Source organism: Astyanax mexicanus, chromosome 16, assembly GCF_023375975.1.
Source record: "Astyanax mexicanus isolate ESR-SI-001 chromosome 16, AstMex3_surface, whole genome shotgun sequence".
Classification (NCBI taxonomy): Eukaryota; Metazoa; Chordata; class Actinopteri; order Characiformes; family Acestrorhamphidae; genus Astyanax; species Astyanax mexicanus.
The window spans coordinates 20,443,266-20,456,531 of record NC_064423.1 but is presented as its reverse complement, the minus strand read 5'-3'; the positions used below and the strand labels follow the sequence as shown (position 1 = coordinate 20,456,531).

Genomic DNA, 13,266 nt, shown 5'->3' with positions numbered 1-13,266 from the left:
TACCACTTTTGATGTGTGTTTTGGGTCATTGTCTTGTTGGAACACCCAACTGCGCCCAAGACCCAACCTTCGGGCTGATGGTTTTAAGTTTTCCTGCAGAATTTGGAGGTAATCCTCCTTCTTCAGTATCCCATTTACTTTCTGCAAAGAACCAGTTCCACTGGCAGCAAAACATCCCCAGAGCATAATACTACCACCACCATGCTTGACAGTAGGCATGGTGTTCCTGGGATTAAAGGCCTCACCTTTTCTCCTCCAAACATATTGCTGGGTGTTGTGGCCAAACAGCTCAATTTTTGTTTCGTCTGACCAGAGAACTTTCCTCCAGAAGGTTTTATCTTTGTCCATGTGATCAGCAGCAAACTTCAGCCGAGTCTTAAGGTGCCTTTTCTGGAGCAAGGGCTTCTTTCTTGCACGGCAGCCTCTCAGTCCATGGCGATGTAAAACACGCTTGACTGTGGAGACTGACACCTGTGTTCCATCAGCTTCCAAATCCTTGCAGACCTGCTTCTTGGTGATTCTTGGTTGACTCTTGACCATCCTGACCAATCTCCTCTCGGCAGCATGTGATAGCTTGCGTTTTCTTCCTGATCGTGGCAGTGACACAACTGTTCCATGCACTTTATACTTGCGTATAATTGTCTGCACAGTTGCTCTTGGGACCTGTAGCTGCTTTGAAATGGCTCCAAGTGACTTCCCTGACTTGTTCAAGTCAATAATTCGCTTTTTCAGATCCACACTGAGTTCCTTTGACTTTCCCATTGTAGCTTTTGTAGCTGAGTCTAATCACTGGGTCAAATGAGCCCTATTTAAATGGGCTCATGAGAAGTCAACAGCTGTAGTCAATCAGAATCACTTACAAGAAGTGAAGAGGCCATGACATGAAGCTAATTTGATTGACACAACTCGCTACATCACCAAAATTGACAAATTTTGTTGCTGTATGTATATTTTTGACCCAGCAGATTTGGTGACATTTTCAGCAGACCCATAATAAATTTATGAAAGAACCAAATTTTATGACTGTTTTTTGTGACAAACATGTATGTGTTCCGATCACTCTATCACAGAAAAATAAGAGTTGTAGAACTTATTGAAAACTCAAGACAGCCATAACATTATGTTTTTTTACAAGTGTATGTAAACTTTTGACCACAACTGTAAGTATTATTGGTCTGTAGCCTGCTCCTAACCACAGCTAGTACTGCTGGAGCAGCATTAGCATTACCTGCTAACTGTGCTCACTCTTTCCCCATACAAAGGAGAGTATTTTCAGCCTGTAGCCTGCTCCGAACCCGGCTAGCACTGCTGGAGCAGCATTAGCATTACCTGTTAACTGTGCTCGCACTTTCCCCAATCAGAGGGGAGTATTATTGTTCTGTAGCCTGCTCCTAACCCCAGCTAGCACTGCTGGAGCAGCATTAGCATTACCTGTTAACTGTGCTCGCACTTTCCCAAATCAGAGGGGAGTATTATTGTTCTGTAGCCTGCTCCTAACCCCAGCTAGCACTGCTGGAGCAGCATTAGCATTATCTGCTAACTGTGCTAGCTCTTCCCCTGTTCAAAGGGGAGTATTAATGGTCTGTAGCCTGCTCCTAACCCTAGCTATCACTGCTGGAGCGGTTAGCCGCTAATACTAATGCTTCAATCTGAGTTCTGGAGAAATTTGGGAACCTAAGCTTACTGTAAATAAACACAAGCATTTTGTACTCACCCAAATAAACAATTTTTAGGAGAGAAATCTGTGTAGATTAACATCCAGTGATCGTTTGACTTGACGAAAGAAAGTCTTCTTTTATTACTGTTTTGTTTGCTTAGCTTAGCTTTACTTACCTTAGTTAGCTACCCCTGGAGCTTCACAGCCTGAAGGAAAAACAGGTCAGGATGCTGAGAAAACTATTCTATATTCTGATTTGTGTAACACGTTTTTTTACAGAATAGTTCCATATGTTGCTGTATAGTTTTCTTGTCTTTAATATTAAATTCACAATGTAAAAACACATTGAATGTGAAGAGGTGTGTCCAAACCTTTGACTGGTACTCTACAAACAGAATTTAATGCAAATTCAGGTGCTCATGTTAAATTGGAGGTGTCCCAAATAAAAAATAATAGCATATAGGACGATACTAGAAGGTTAGTGGAAATGCACTGTATATTTCTGGATTAGAAACTCTCTTAACTTTTCTGTCCTCACAGCAAATTTATATTCATTATTTATCTTAAGTTGCTTAGTAAGGGTACATTCTTTCTCTGTAATTATACTACAGTAAGTTTTAGCACACACATTCTCTGCTCTGAGATGTGAAAGCATTGTTTTCTACCACCATAGTGGTTAGTTATTAGCATGTCATGTTCGTGTCCTTTTCACAAGACCCGCCACGGCTGTTTCCTCAAACACACCGGTGCAGAAACAAACAAAGATCTACCCATCAGCACCGTCACGTCCCTCGACGTCGCGCTAATTGGACGTTAAAGTGCTCTAGTCTAAGTGGTAATGACACAATGAGGTTTATCAGCTGAATAAGGTTTATATTGCAGCTGTAGAGATCACATTGCAGCCAAAACAGGTTTCAGCGCTAACGTTCCTGGGCTAATTAGCTAATTGAGCCAAACAAGGTTTTGAAATAGCACTTTTAACCGCCGAGAACAATTGAGGTCGGACCGAGGAACCATCGTTCTTTTTATCGAGGCAAAAAGTGTGATTACACAGCGTTAGCTTTAGCATCTTTAAGGTTTTGGAGGTCTGCTGAAATAACTAATACCCTGTTTCGTTAGGGCATATGAATTTTTCATTAGTTGCTTAATAATGAATAGTCATTGGATTAATGTCCAAATTTGTACGCCACCTATCTCGGGCTTTCAGCTACCATTGGGATTTGAATACATTACAGGTCATTCATTTATCTCTTTGAAAAAGGCATTTCTGCGGGCTACGTGGCACCTGGTGCACTGGTGGTAAATACACTTCTGGAACATTTTATCCTCAAGATCAAATGCTCTCGCAGCCACAGTCAGACAACCTGCACGTACAGTATAATGGAGGGTCAGTGGAGTACATGATGAGTGGAATGAGTGGAATATACTATTATTTTTGGTAATTTCATATTGAAATATGTCTTATCTTTTTTAGTCCATAGCAGAAATATGAAGTTTCAGCTTGTATAAGGGTTTAGAATGAGGGCCTATATAAGTTATTATTAAAGTATTACACCCACTGCTTGTCAAAGGTTTAACGTTAAATAACCCATATCCTTCGAGTTATAAACTTATAATTTATATAAGAATGAAGCTTTGTGTGGCAAAAACATCCGTCATTCATTTTACATGTCCATTTTTCAACATCAGAATTTATCCAGAATTTATGGCTGGTATTAAGACATATTATTAAACATATTATAGGCTGATTGTTCAAGCAGCCTTTATTCTGATTGGCTGCCTTGTATTGTGGCTTATTCAAACACTAGCATTTAATGAGCATTTGTTGAGGATAAAACCTGGTCTTGGATTACCATACTAAAATATTAGAGAACTACTAAACTGTTACCTCAGACTTGGTGATTCAGTGCTTGGGCTCTATATCATAAAATCTGATGCGAACGACACCCGCTTTGATCCGTGTTCTGTGGAGTTGTGTGGCCTTGTCAAACTGTGCTCCCCTAGTGTATATTTAAGGTCTCTGTAAAAAACACAGAATCAACCGGAGATCCGATTTAAACCTATAGTTACTCACACAAGATAGCTAATGTTAACTAGCTGCTGTAAACTGTGTCGACTCTGCTCTGCTCTGTCTTCTCAGCCCGGCTTTAGCTCTGTCTGTATGCAGACAATAGGGGCTGAAGAACAGGTTTATATGCAGCATGCATATACAACTCAGAGAGACCTATAGTATTTCAGAAAGAACAAGAAAATGTAGATTTTTGTGGAAGGAGACCTTTAATTAACTTAATTAAAAAGTAGTCTCTCTCTCTATATATATATAACACAACATTAATGAGGCAGTAGGGAGCCATTTTGGTCACTGCCTGGGTATTCAGGGGCACGTCTTGATGCACTTCTGGTCTGTATTATGCATTTGTTTCTATGTAACCAAAAGCTCCACAGGAACCACAGTGTCTATGTTTTGATCAGTCATTGTTTTTAACATTAAAGTTGGCTATCTAGCTTTCATCTGATTAAGCTAGTTGGCAAATAAATAAATAAATAAAAGCTCTAGTAAGTTTTCAGTTGTTCCTCCCAATTTAAAGCCACGTCTGTAGCATGTGAGCAGGCAATATTACATTTTATCTTGGAGGATATCTTCTTCTGTAACAAATATTATTCCACCTTTAGTTCCATCCCTGCAATGTGATTGGCTAAGAGGCATTCTATCAGTGCCATTATCAGCCGGTAATGCACTGTAACTGAAGCTCTTCATGTATTACTCCACCATATACAGGTAACCTAGTAATGATGCAGCCCTTACAGGCCAAACAGCACAACTACAAGCAGAGCAGCAATGAAGCTATTTTAACTCACAGAGTGTTCATAACCAAACAGATCATATTTCCTCATCTTTTAGTAAAAAGCGATAATGTAACTGTGGTATAAATGCAATAATACACTCGAGGTTCGTGCTATAATATGTAATATTGTCACTGCGGCCTCGTACCTACACACAGTAGCACAGCAGTGCCAATATTACACGTTATAGCACTCCCTCTTGTGTATTATTGCTTAAATATACGTGACAAATAATAATAATACAAGTATTTAAGCGCAAGAAATTCATTAGTAATTAAAAGTATATATTAATTATGTTAATATAATGTGATTCATGATTTTTATTGTTTGTTTGTTTTTGCAGTTCGTATTGCAATCAGGGAGATCGACTTCCATAAAACCAGAGACGAGGATGAAACAGCTAACCTCATCTGGAACGACTCTGCCGTACAGCATGAGAAAATCGCTGAGCTCAGGAACTACCAGGTACAGCTTCCTCTACACACGTCCGCATGTCAGCTGGAAACGTGGGCCCGGGGTTGTGGAGGGGAAGTCAGCGATACGTTGAAGGTCATGTTAAATTCACCTATGTATGTAGCCCCTCTGATTCCAGAGCGCAGTGTTACCTGAGGTCAATTGAGAGCAGGGTGGGTGCGTCTGTGCGAGTGTGTGCATGTGCTTGAGGGTCAGCTCAGCTGGGAACGTGGCTCCATGAAGTCCAGATGATTCCTAGTCGAAGTCTGTTTTTCTCTTTCTCTCTGCAGCCACACGACACAGTAGAGCTATACTATAAATATATATATATATATATATATATATATATATATATATATATATATATATATATATATATATATATCATTTGTTAATCATTATTGCAGTATTGGACTTTTTAGATTCTTATAATAAGAATCAGCCATTTAATCAATCACTGTATGCTGTGTGGTGTAAGAGCAACAGCTGTAGATTGTAGTATTTATTTCTTCTGAATGAATAAAATGGTAAAGACCAGCTCTTAACGTTGTCACTTTATTGCCCATTCAGTGTAAATAGTAAGCATGTGATTGGTTGGGGATAAAAAATGCTCAGATTTGGTTAAATAAGCCAATTTAAATTTACCATCCTGTTATTTAGCCGATTTTATTTTACCAGAGGGCTTATGAGAAAAAACATGCAATAAACTCTGCTTTGGGTGTTTTTGTTATGAGGTGTTTTATGGCACAGAGTCACAGAACCCATATATTATAGCATAGTTTTAACACTAACAAAACACTGAATGCTGTCCTTTCATTGTGTAGCTGAAGAGATTGTAGCCGAGTTAATTCTTAGCCCTGCCCTCCGCTCTCTTTCCTTATTTATGTGTCTTAAATAAACTGCACCAAACATTATTTGGCTGAAAATGGCAAAAAAGTTAATGAAGTTAATGAATTTATACTGAACAAGGTTGTTTTTGATGGCAGTATAAAATCACAACCATCTATGATGTTAAAAATAGTGTTTAATAAATATTTTTTCAATTTTATATTGAACCGTATTATAAGTCACACCATCAATGAATCACAATATCTGCCTATTTTCTGGTCTATTTTCATACATAAGGTGCACCGGATTATAAGTTGCATTTTAAGAGGCAATAGTAAGGAACAGGGGTGTCGCACAGCAATCTCCACAGATTTGTTCTTAGAAAACTGTTTATTAGTAAAGTGCTTTCATTTATTTACAGTACGCTAAAATTTACAATATTTTCAACTGCATGGTTAGCAGCAGTGCTAGCCGTGGTTAGCAGCAGTGCTAGCTGTGGTTAGCAGCAGCGCTAGCCGTGGTTAGCAGCAGTGCTAGCCGTGGTTAGCAGCAGTTAGCACAGCTAGCACTGCTGCTAACCACGGCTAGCACTGCTGCTAACCACGGCAGTGCTAGCCGTGGTTAGCAGCAGTTAGCACAGCTAGCACTGCTGCTAACCACGGCTAGCACTGCTGCTAACCACGGCTAGCACTGCTGTTAACCACAGCTAGCACTGCTGCTAACCACAGCTAGCACTGCTGTTAACCACAGCAGTGGTAACAGGTTAGCAGCAGTGCTAGCCGTGGTTAGCAGCAGTGCTAGCCGTGGTTAGCAGCAGTGCTAGCTGTGGTTAACAGCAGTGCTAGCTGTGGTTAGCAGCAGTGCTAGCTGTGGTTAGCAGCAGTGCTAGCTGTGGTTAACAGCAGTGCTAGCCGTGGTTAGCAGCGCTTAACGCTAGTAAATGTCACCCGGCAGAGCTACACTGAGGAACCCTGAGCCAGGGTGCTATCAGATAGATTGTAGAAAAAAATTGGCCAGATTTTCTTCTATAGTTTGGGTTTCCATGTGCCAAAACCTCATGCAACAATGCCAAGAAAAATCAGGTTTGACCTTGCGATGTACCTTTAACCTTTAACATTTTGGATGCTGTATTGTCATTGCAGTCTGAAGCAGTATAGTTACAGCACTAGTACTGTGCTGCATGCTGTGGGAAGGAGACTGGAGACTGTCTGACTCTGCCTAGGTGTGTGACCTCCCAGAGCAGCAGTGCTGTCAGCCTGCTCTGCACAAGTGTCAGTCACTCTGTAACGTCCAGCCGCTGCGCTTTATCTGTGCTCAGTGGTGAAGAGACCATGCAGAAGGGTCAATAGTGGGTCACAGTGAATCGTCCTCCTTCTGCTTCTGGGCTTGCAGCAAAAAATCTAGATCATGCAGTTTTCCCCCCTTATCCCAAATGTCATCAATCAGACAAGACTATTATACAGTATATATTTAATGTTTAAAATAAGACGTTAATAACTGTGTAGCAAGTGAATATGTTTGGAGAAATCAATATGTGCAAAACTTAGCTCAGTGGTATTATAGAAATGTTATAATAATTTAATTTTAATAATATTATTTATCCATAAATGTGTGCCATGGTTAGCGATACAGTAATGACCATTTTATGATGCCTTTATTGTATGACTACTAAAGTAGGGCTGTTAGAAAATACTTTTCTTACTCATATTTTAGAAACATATTTGTGTGTTTTGTATACTATGATAGTTTTCCCAACATGTGATTAAATCGCAGTATATTACCTTGCTTACAGTATCACAATATATTGCAATAAGTATCTCAAATTTATTTCCAATACAAAGCTCTATACAAATGCTTTTTTATGATGAAGCCTTTGTAAGTTTCTGTAATTTACCACTACCTTTTTACAAAGCTAGAAAACCAGCACACCTGTAGATTCATGTAGTTGTGCCTACTTTAGCTTAACTGTTTGATGATTTTTCACACTGTATATTTATTGCTATCAATTCCATGGATACTAGATAATTGTTTAGATACTGTTTGAGTAATGAATATGACACTTACAGGTGTGGAAAAAATTAAGAGACTACCACAGTTTCTGAATCAGTTTCTCTGATTTAGCTATTTATAGGTATATGTTTGAGTAAAATGAACATTATTGTTTTATTTTGTAAACTATGGACAGCATTTCTCGCTTTCAGACCTCAAAAAATGCAAAGAATACAAGTTTATATTCATAAAGTTTTAGGAGTTCAGAAATCAATATTTGGGGGAATAACCCTAGTTTTAAATCACGGTTTTCATTTATCTTGGCATGTTGTCCTCCACCAGTCTTACACACTGCTTTTGGATAACTTTATGCCACTCCTGGCGCAAAAATTCAAGCAGTTCAGCTTGCTTTGATGGCTTGTGATCATCCATCTTCCTCTTGATTATATTCCAGAGGTTTTCAATTTGGTAAAATAAAAAAAAAGTTTAATTTTTAAGTGAACGCTCTATTTTTTTCCCAGAGCTGTACGTCACTATGTGACTATGTTCCAGATATGGTCATCATAAAGCAGCTCAGTGTATGTCCTGCAGTCAGCGTTCTTTCACTTGGCGATGAGAATTCCACTTCTCAGTTTCACAAATCACAGGATTATAGAGAGAAAGAAAGAAAAATACTCTAAACAATTGGGTTTGATTTTGGCGCTCGTGACATCCTCCTCTGGTGCCACCGCGCTCTCAGCCTTACTTTCTGGCGAGTGTTTCCAGTCGGCCCTGTCCTCATTATGACTGTCTCATCCGGATAATCACAGATTCCTTTCACACTCGCTAAAATGCACATTCTTGGCTTTTTCTCCCCCCTCCCTCTCCTTTCCTGTGATTTGCTCTGAAAGTTTGCTGTCAAGCTGCAGTTCATACGGGCCTAATTAACGGCCCTGTTCAGCCTCATTTGCTCAAAGAATACAGAAAAACCTGTTTTTTTTCCCTTCATACCCCTTCCTCTCTCCCCCTTGTTGCATTCAAGCAATTCATTCATCTGTCAGTACCTACAATTGCAGGGGCTCTGATGCAGAACCAATTACTTTGGCCCTTGGAGTTGAGATTGATCGTCTTTTTTTGCTTTTTAAATTAAAAATGATGTGGTTAACTAAATAAGGGTTAAGAAAGGTTTCGCAATCACCTTTTGTTTTGAGTCCGTAATTGGGCATAAATGTCAGAACATAGTAGTCTCACTTCCAGTTTCGGGCCTTAATGTGCTTTCCTTTTTTCCCCCCTCTTTCTCGAAGGTGAATTTCTAAATGCCCTCTAACTATTATTATTTTCCCTATGTCTTCCCTCAGAGAATTAACCATTTCCCAGGAATGGGGGAGATCTGTCGGAAAGACTGTCTGGCAAGGAACATGGCCAAGTAAGTCTCTCTCACATTAACGATGAAAGCAGCTATATGTTGCGCATTAATAGACCAGTAAAGTTGTATCGTCATTTTGACTCTGTTTAGACCGATAGCCCAAATTTACTTTTTTTACATATCTAGCTTGTATCCAGATTGATTTTTGATAATCTGGACAGCTGGGAACCGCATGAAGTTGGAATTTTGCCACGTTTAGAGCTGATTTGAAATACAAACATAATCAGATTTGTAAAGATGTTTCTCAGTCTGGACTCTCTGGAAGTCTTTTGCGTCACTCACAGTATGATAAACAACAGCCTCATCAAATCTAGAGTGACAAAAGTGCAGGAGTCCAGAGGAAGCTTCAAAAAGATACTGATGCTGACCTTCTTTTACCACAGCAACTTATGCAGGTAGGTTTGTGATGTCTGGACATCAAACTAAAGACAGTCATCTCAACAGATCTGATTTGAGAAACAAAGCGGCAGTCTGAACATAGTCTCTGTAGCCAGTGCCATGTTATATCACTCTAACCGTGACATGCAAGCTACTTAGTGACATCTGTAAGTTATACCAAAGTAGAGTGAGAAAAAATAGATAAAAAACACTTTCAGTCTGGTCAACTTGTAGGGCTTTTTTTTTTTATTTAGTTAAAACAGAATGCATCAGGTTTTAAACATAATCATTAAACACAAAATGTGACAGAGAGGATTTTTTTTTGTAAAGCCCTTTCATTTCTGCTATTGAAAATCAAGCTTAAGAGTGCCAAATATGAGCATAACCTCTGCCAAATATGGTCATACAGTGTGATACAGAATGACGCATGACTTTAGTGGTCTATTGCACAAGAACTAAGGTATATATATAAATTTGTTGACACAGACATCGGTTTACCGTACCTTTTGTCCACTCTTTCTTCCGGTCAGGATGATTAAAATCCAGCCTCAGGAATACTCCTTCTCCCCCAAAACCTGGATCTTCCCGGCTGAGTACACTCAGTTCCAGAACTACGTGAAGGAGCTGCGACGCAAGCGGAAGCAGAAGACGTTTATCGTGAAGCCCGCCAACGGAGCCATGGGTCACGGGTAGGTCGCCGGCCCCGCGGCCAGCCGCTAGTGTGTGGCTCTCGCAGTACGTGACCGCTCTCCCTTTTGGCCCTGCTGTGAAAGATGGCCGCTGACATAAGCTGCCATGGAAATGCAGCGTGAGCAGCGGCTAAATGGCATCGTTTAGCAGAAAGACGAAAGCAGTTCGTATGCTGGCGCTCATTTTAATTTCACCTCTCTTCCATAAATCGGCGCCAAGGGCACATTCCCTGGCGGTTGGTACCTTCCTGAAGGTCCCGACTAGTGATTACGGAGTCACCCGTAGTACCTGAGAGTGCTAGGGTGACTATAAATAGCCGAGAAATGGAGTTTATGCTCTCTGCCACTGCTGCTGTTCCTTTTCACCATGACTCTCGGTGTGTGTCTGTCTCTCTGTCGGGCTTATTTTATACAGTGGGAGCTGGAACTCGATTTTTGCTTGTTTAGACCACACTGTCATACTAAGATGAGGTCAAAACAAGAGCAAAAAACAGAAGTATTCTATATTTCTCTTAGCAGATGATATTATTTAGAGAGACAGCACAATATCAAACTAAATTGAGTGTTTGACCATTGTGATCCAAAAGCTATAAAAAAATTAGCTGACGTTTATCATCATCATCGAGCTACAGAAAAACTCCTCAGATTGCGAATTGCGAACCCTCTACTACCACACATAAGGAAAATACACAGCTAATGATAAGGCACCAGATAATGTGCATATGTGCTAAATTGTTTAAAGGACCAAATTAGATTAAATCTTTGTCTATCCAATGTTTTCTGCAGATATCGGCTCAATATCAGTTACCACCGGTACCCCTTTAATGCTACCAAGTTGAAAAAGTAAGAGCTTGCAGATGGCTTCTCTGAGACACATGAAACTCCATATTCATATTTCAGACTACCCCTAACCATTGATGCCATAGTTACTTCAAAAAAGCGATCTCATGACTGATTACTGATTACCCGCTTTCAAAAGTAAGTTAATTTTACATTTTATGAATTACATGATTTTAAAAGTAACTCTAAAAGACCTGTCATATTCTTCAGGCAGTTTACTGCTACTGAAAAGAAGTAGCACTGCTGAATAGTGGAAGTAGTGGAATTTACAGTGTGCCTAATCAACATTAGAATGGCCAACTCATCATTGATGATTAATTACGGGTAGGCCTGTCACAATAAGATTTTTTTGTGGACGATATATATAGTCCCAGAAATTATTGCGATACACAATATTTTTGTAGTTTTAAGACCATTAAATTCCACTGATATAATAATAACAACAGAATAGCATAAAAAGCAATTATAGACTTTTTAAAGACAACTAAATTTTAATTAATAATGTATTATTAGTCCATACACTGTGTGTATGGAGTCACAGTTATTGAAGCATGACTGGCTTAAATACTGTTCATTGTTATATATGTGAACAAACATACAAATAAACACAATTGACGTACACAATACACAATATCACGATTATCAAAAATTATTGAGGTCATGTTCATTTATTGTACGATAAATCGATATTGCAATAATTGTGACAGGCCTAATTACGGGGGCAAATTTTTATGCATTTTTTATGAAAAGGTAATCAAGCTTAATGATGGTTAGTTCAGTACCTGATGGTTGCCTTTTTTTTTACAGTGACTGTACTACCTGTTTAACTGTTTAAAAACCTGTCTTTCACTTTTTGAGTTGAGTTTATTTATAGCCTACATCAATAATGCACATTTATTGTAACTAACAGTAACGATTGTTCAGAAACAGGCAGATACTCTTGTAAAAAAAAAATAATAATAAAACTAAGCGTTGATATCAGGTTTCGGACATCAGACTAAACAATGTCAGGCACCTGGAGGGCAAGTAAAATTACACCTCACTTCTCATACATCAGATGAAATGGCTTTAGAGAGGAATCCACACACAATGGGCTTTAATTGTATGTTTGTGTGACTTTCGCAGTTCCATTCTTTACTACTAGACTAAATAAAACAGCTTTGTGTTAAAATGGAAGTTGATAACATGCTGTATACTAGAATGGAGTGTTTATCGTGTTCTTTTAATTCATTAAGATTTCAGTGATAGGTATCATCTCAAAATAAGTAGAATGATGTCATAATGGTATTTACAGCAGTAGTATTAGTAGTAGATAAAGTATTAAATCTGCAAGTGTGCCAGCTATTTCCCCATTGGCTTAACCCCATTTTTCATTTATACCCCTTCTCTCATTCCCAAGAGGAAGTGGTTGGAATCCATCCTCTAAAATGGGAAAACCCTTCAAGAACCTGGTATGTTGTCAAAATAAATAAATCATTATTTTATTTATTATAAATAAAAAGAGAAAACTACTTAATTCCCAGGCTACTATTGGTGCTCTGTAGGCAACCCTGCCAGTCTGTGGCAATAGCTAAGGAGCGGCAAAGTTTAAGAACCTTACTGCTGGATGGGTGTGTGCCATATCGTATCATACACATTAATATTGGCAACATTTTTGAATATCGTGAACGATATTATACCCTGAAATATCGTGTCATATGACCCACCCCTAAATATCACATCAGGGTACTACTTTTTTTGCTGTTTTTAGCAAAAGAAAAAAAATCACACTGTCCTTATTTCCCATTATATATCTACTAGAGACAGATTATATTTGTCCAGTATAATTTATTTTACTTAAATCCTGGATATATAGAAATATTTGGAGTGTATTATTAGTATCATGACATTCTGGATCATTGATTCTGTTACAAATCTGATTAAATTCTTGTATTTTTGAAATATCTCAGTTAGGGGTGTGCCATATCACATCATATGCAATAATAGAATTTAATTTTCATTATGTTGCAGTAGTGTACTCTTAAAATATATTTTTTTATTTATTGTTTTGTCATATCGCCAACAGTATCGTTATCGCCAAAATTCCATGAAATATCGTGATATTATTTTAGAGCCATATTGCACACACCTACCACTTGACTTATATACTTAGGGTACCATATCTCTTTTTAAAAAAAAGGGGG

At 38.7% G+C, this 13,266-nt stretch overlaps 1 protein-coding gene across 5 annotated transcripts in view; it reads left to right on the top strand.

The window, feature by feature from the left end:
- The window catches only part of ttll7 (tubulin tyrosine ligase-like family, member 7), a 113,076-nt gene that overhangs the window by 12,741 nt on the left and 87,069 nt on the right, over positions 1–13,266 (top strand). For all 5 annotated transcript variants that reach the window (XM_022669748.2, XM_022669747.2, XM_022669749.2 and 2 more), the window contains exons 4-6: positions 4,845–4,966; positions 9,109–9,176; positions 10,085–10,243. In XM_022669748.2, coding sequence (XP_022525469.2) covers positions 4,845–4,966; positions 9,109–9,176; positions 10,085–10,243 — 349 coding nt within the window. The remainder of the gene's footprint in view (positions 1–4,844; positions 4,967–9,108; positions 9,177–10,084; positions 10,244–13,266) is intronic.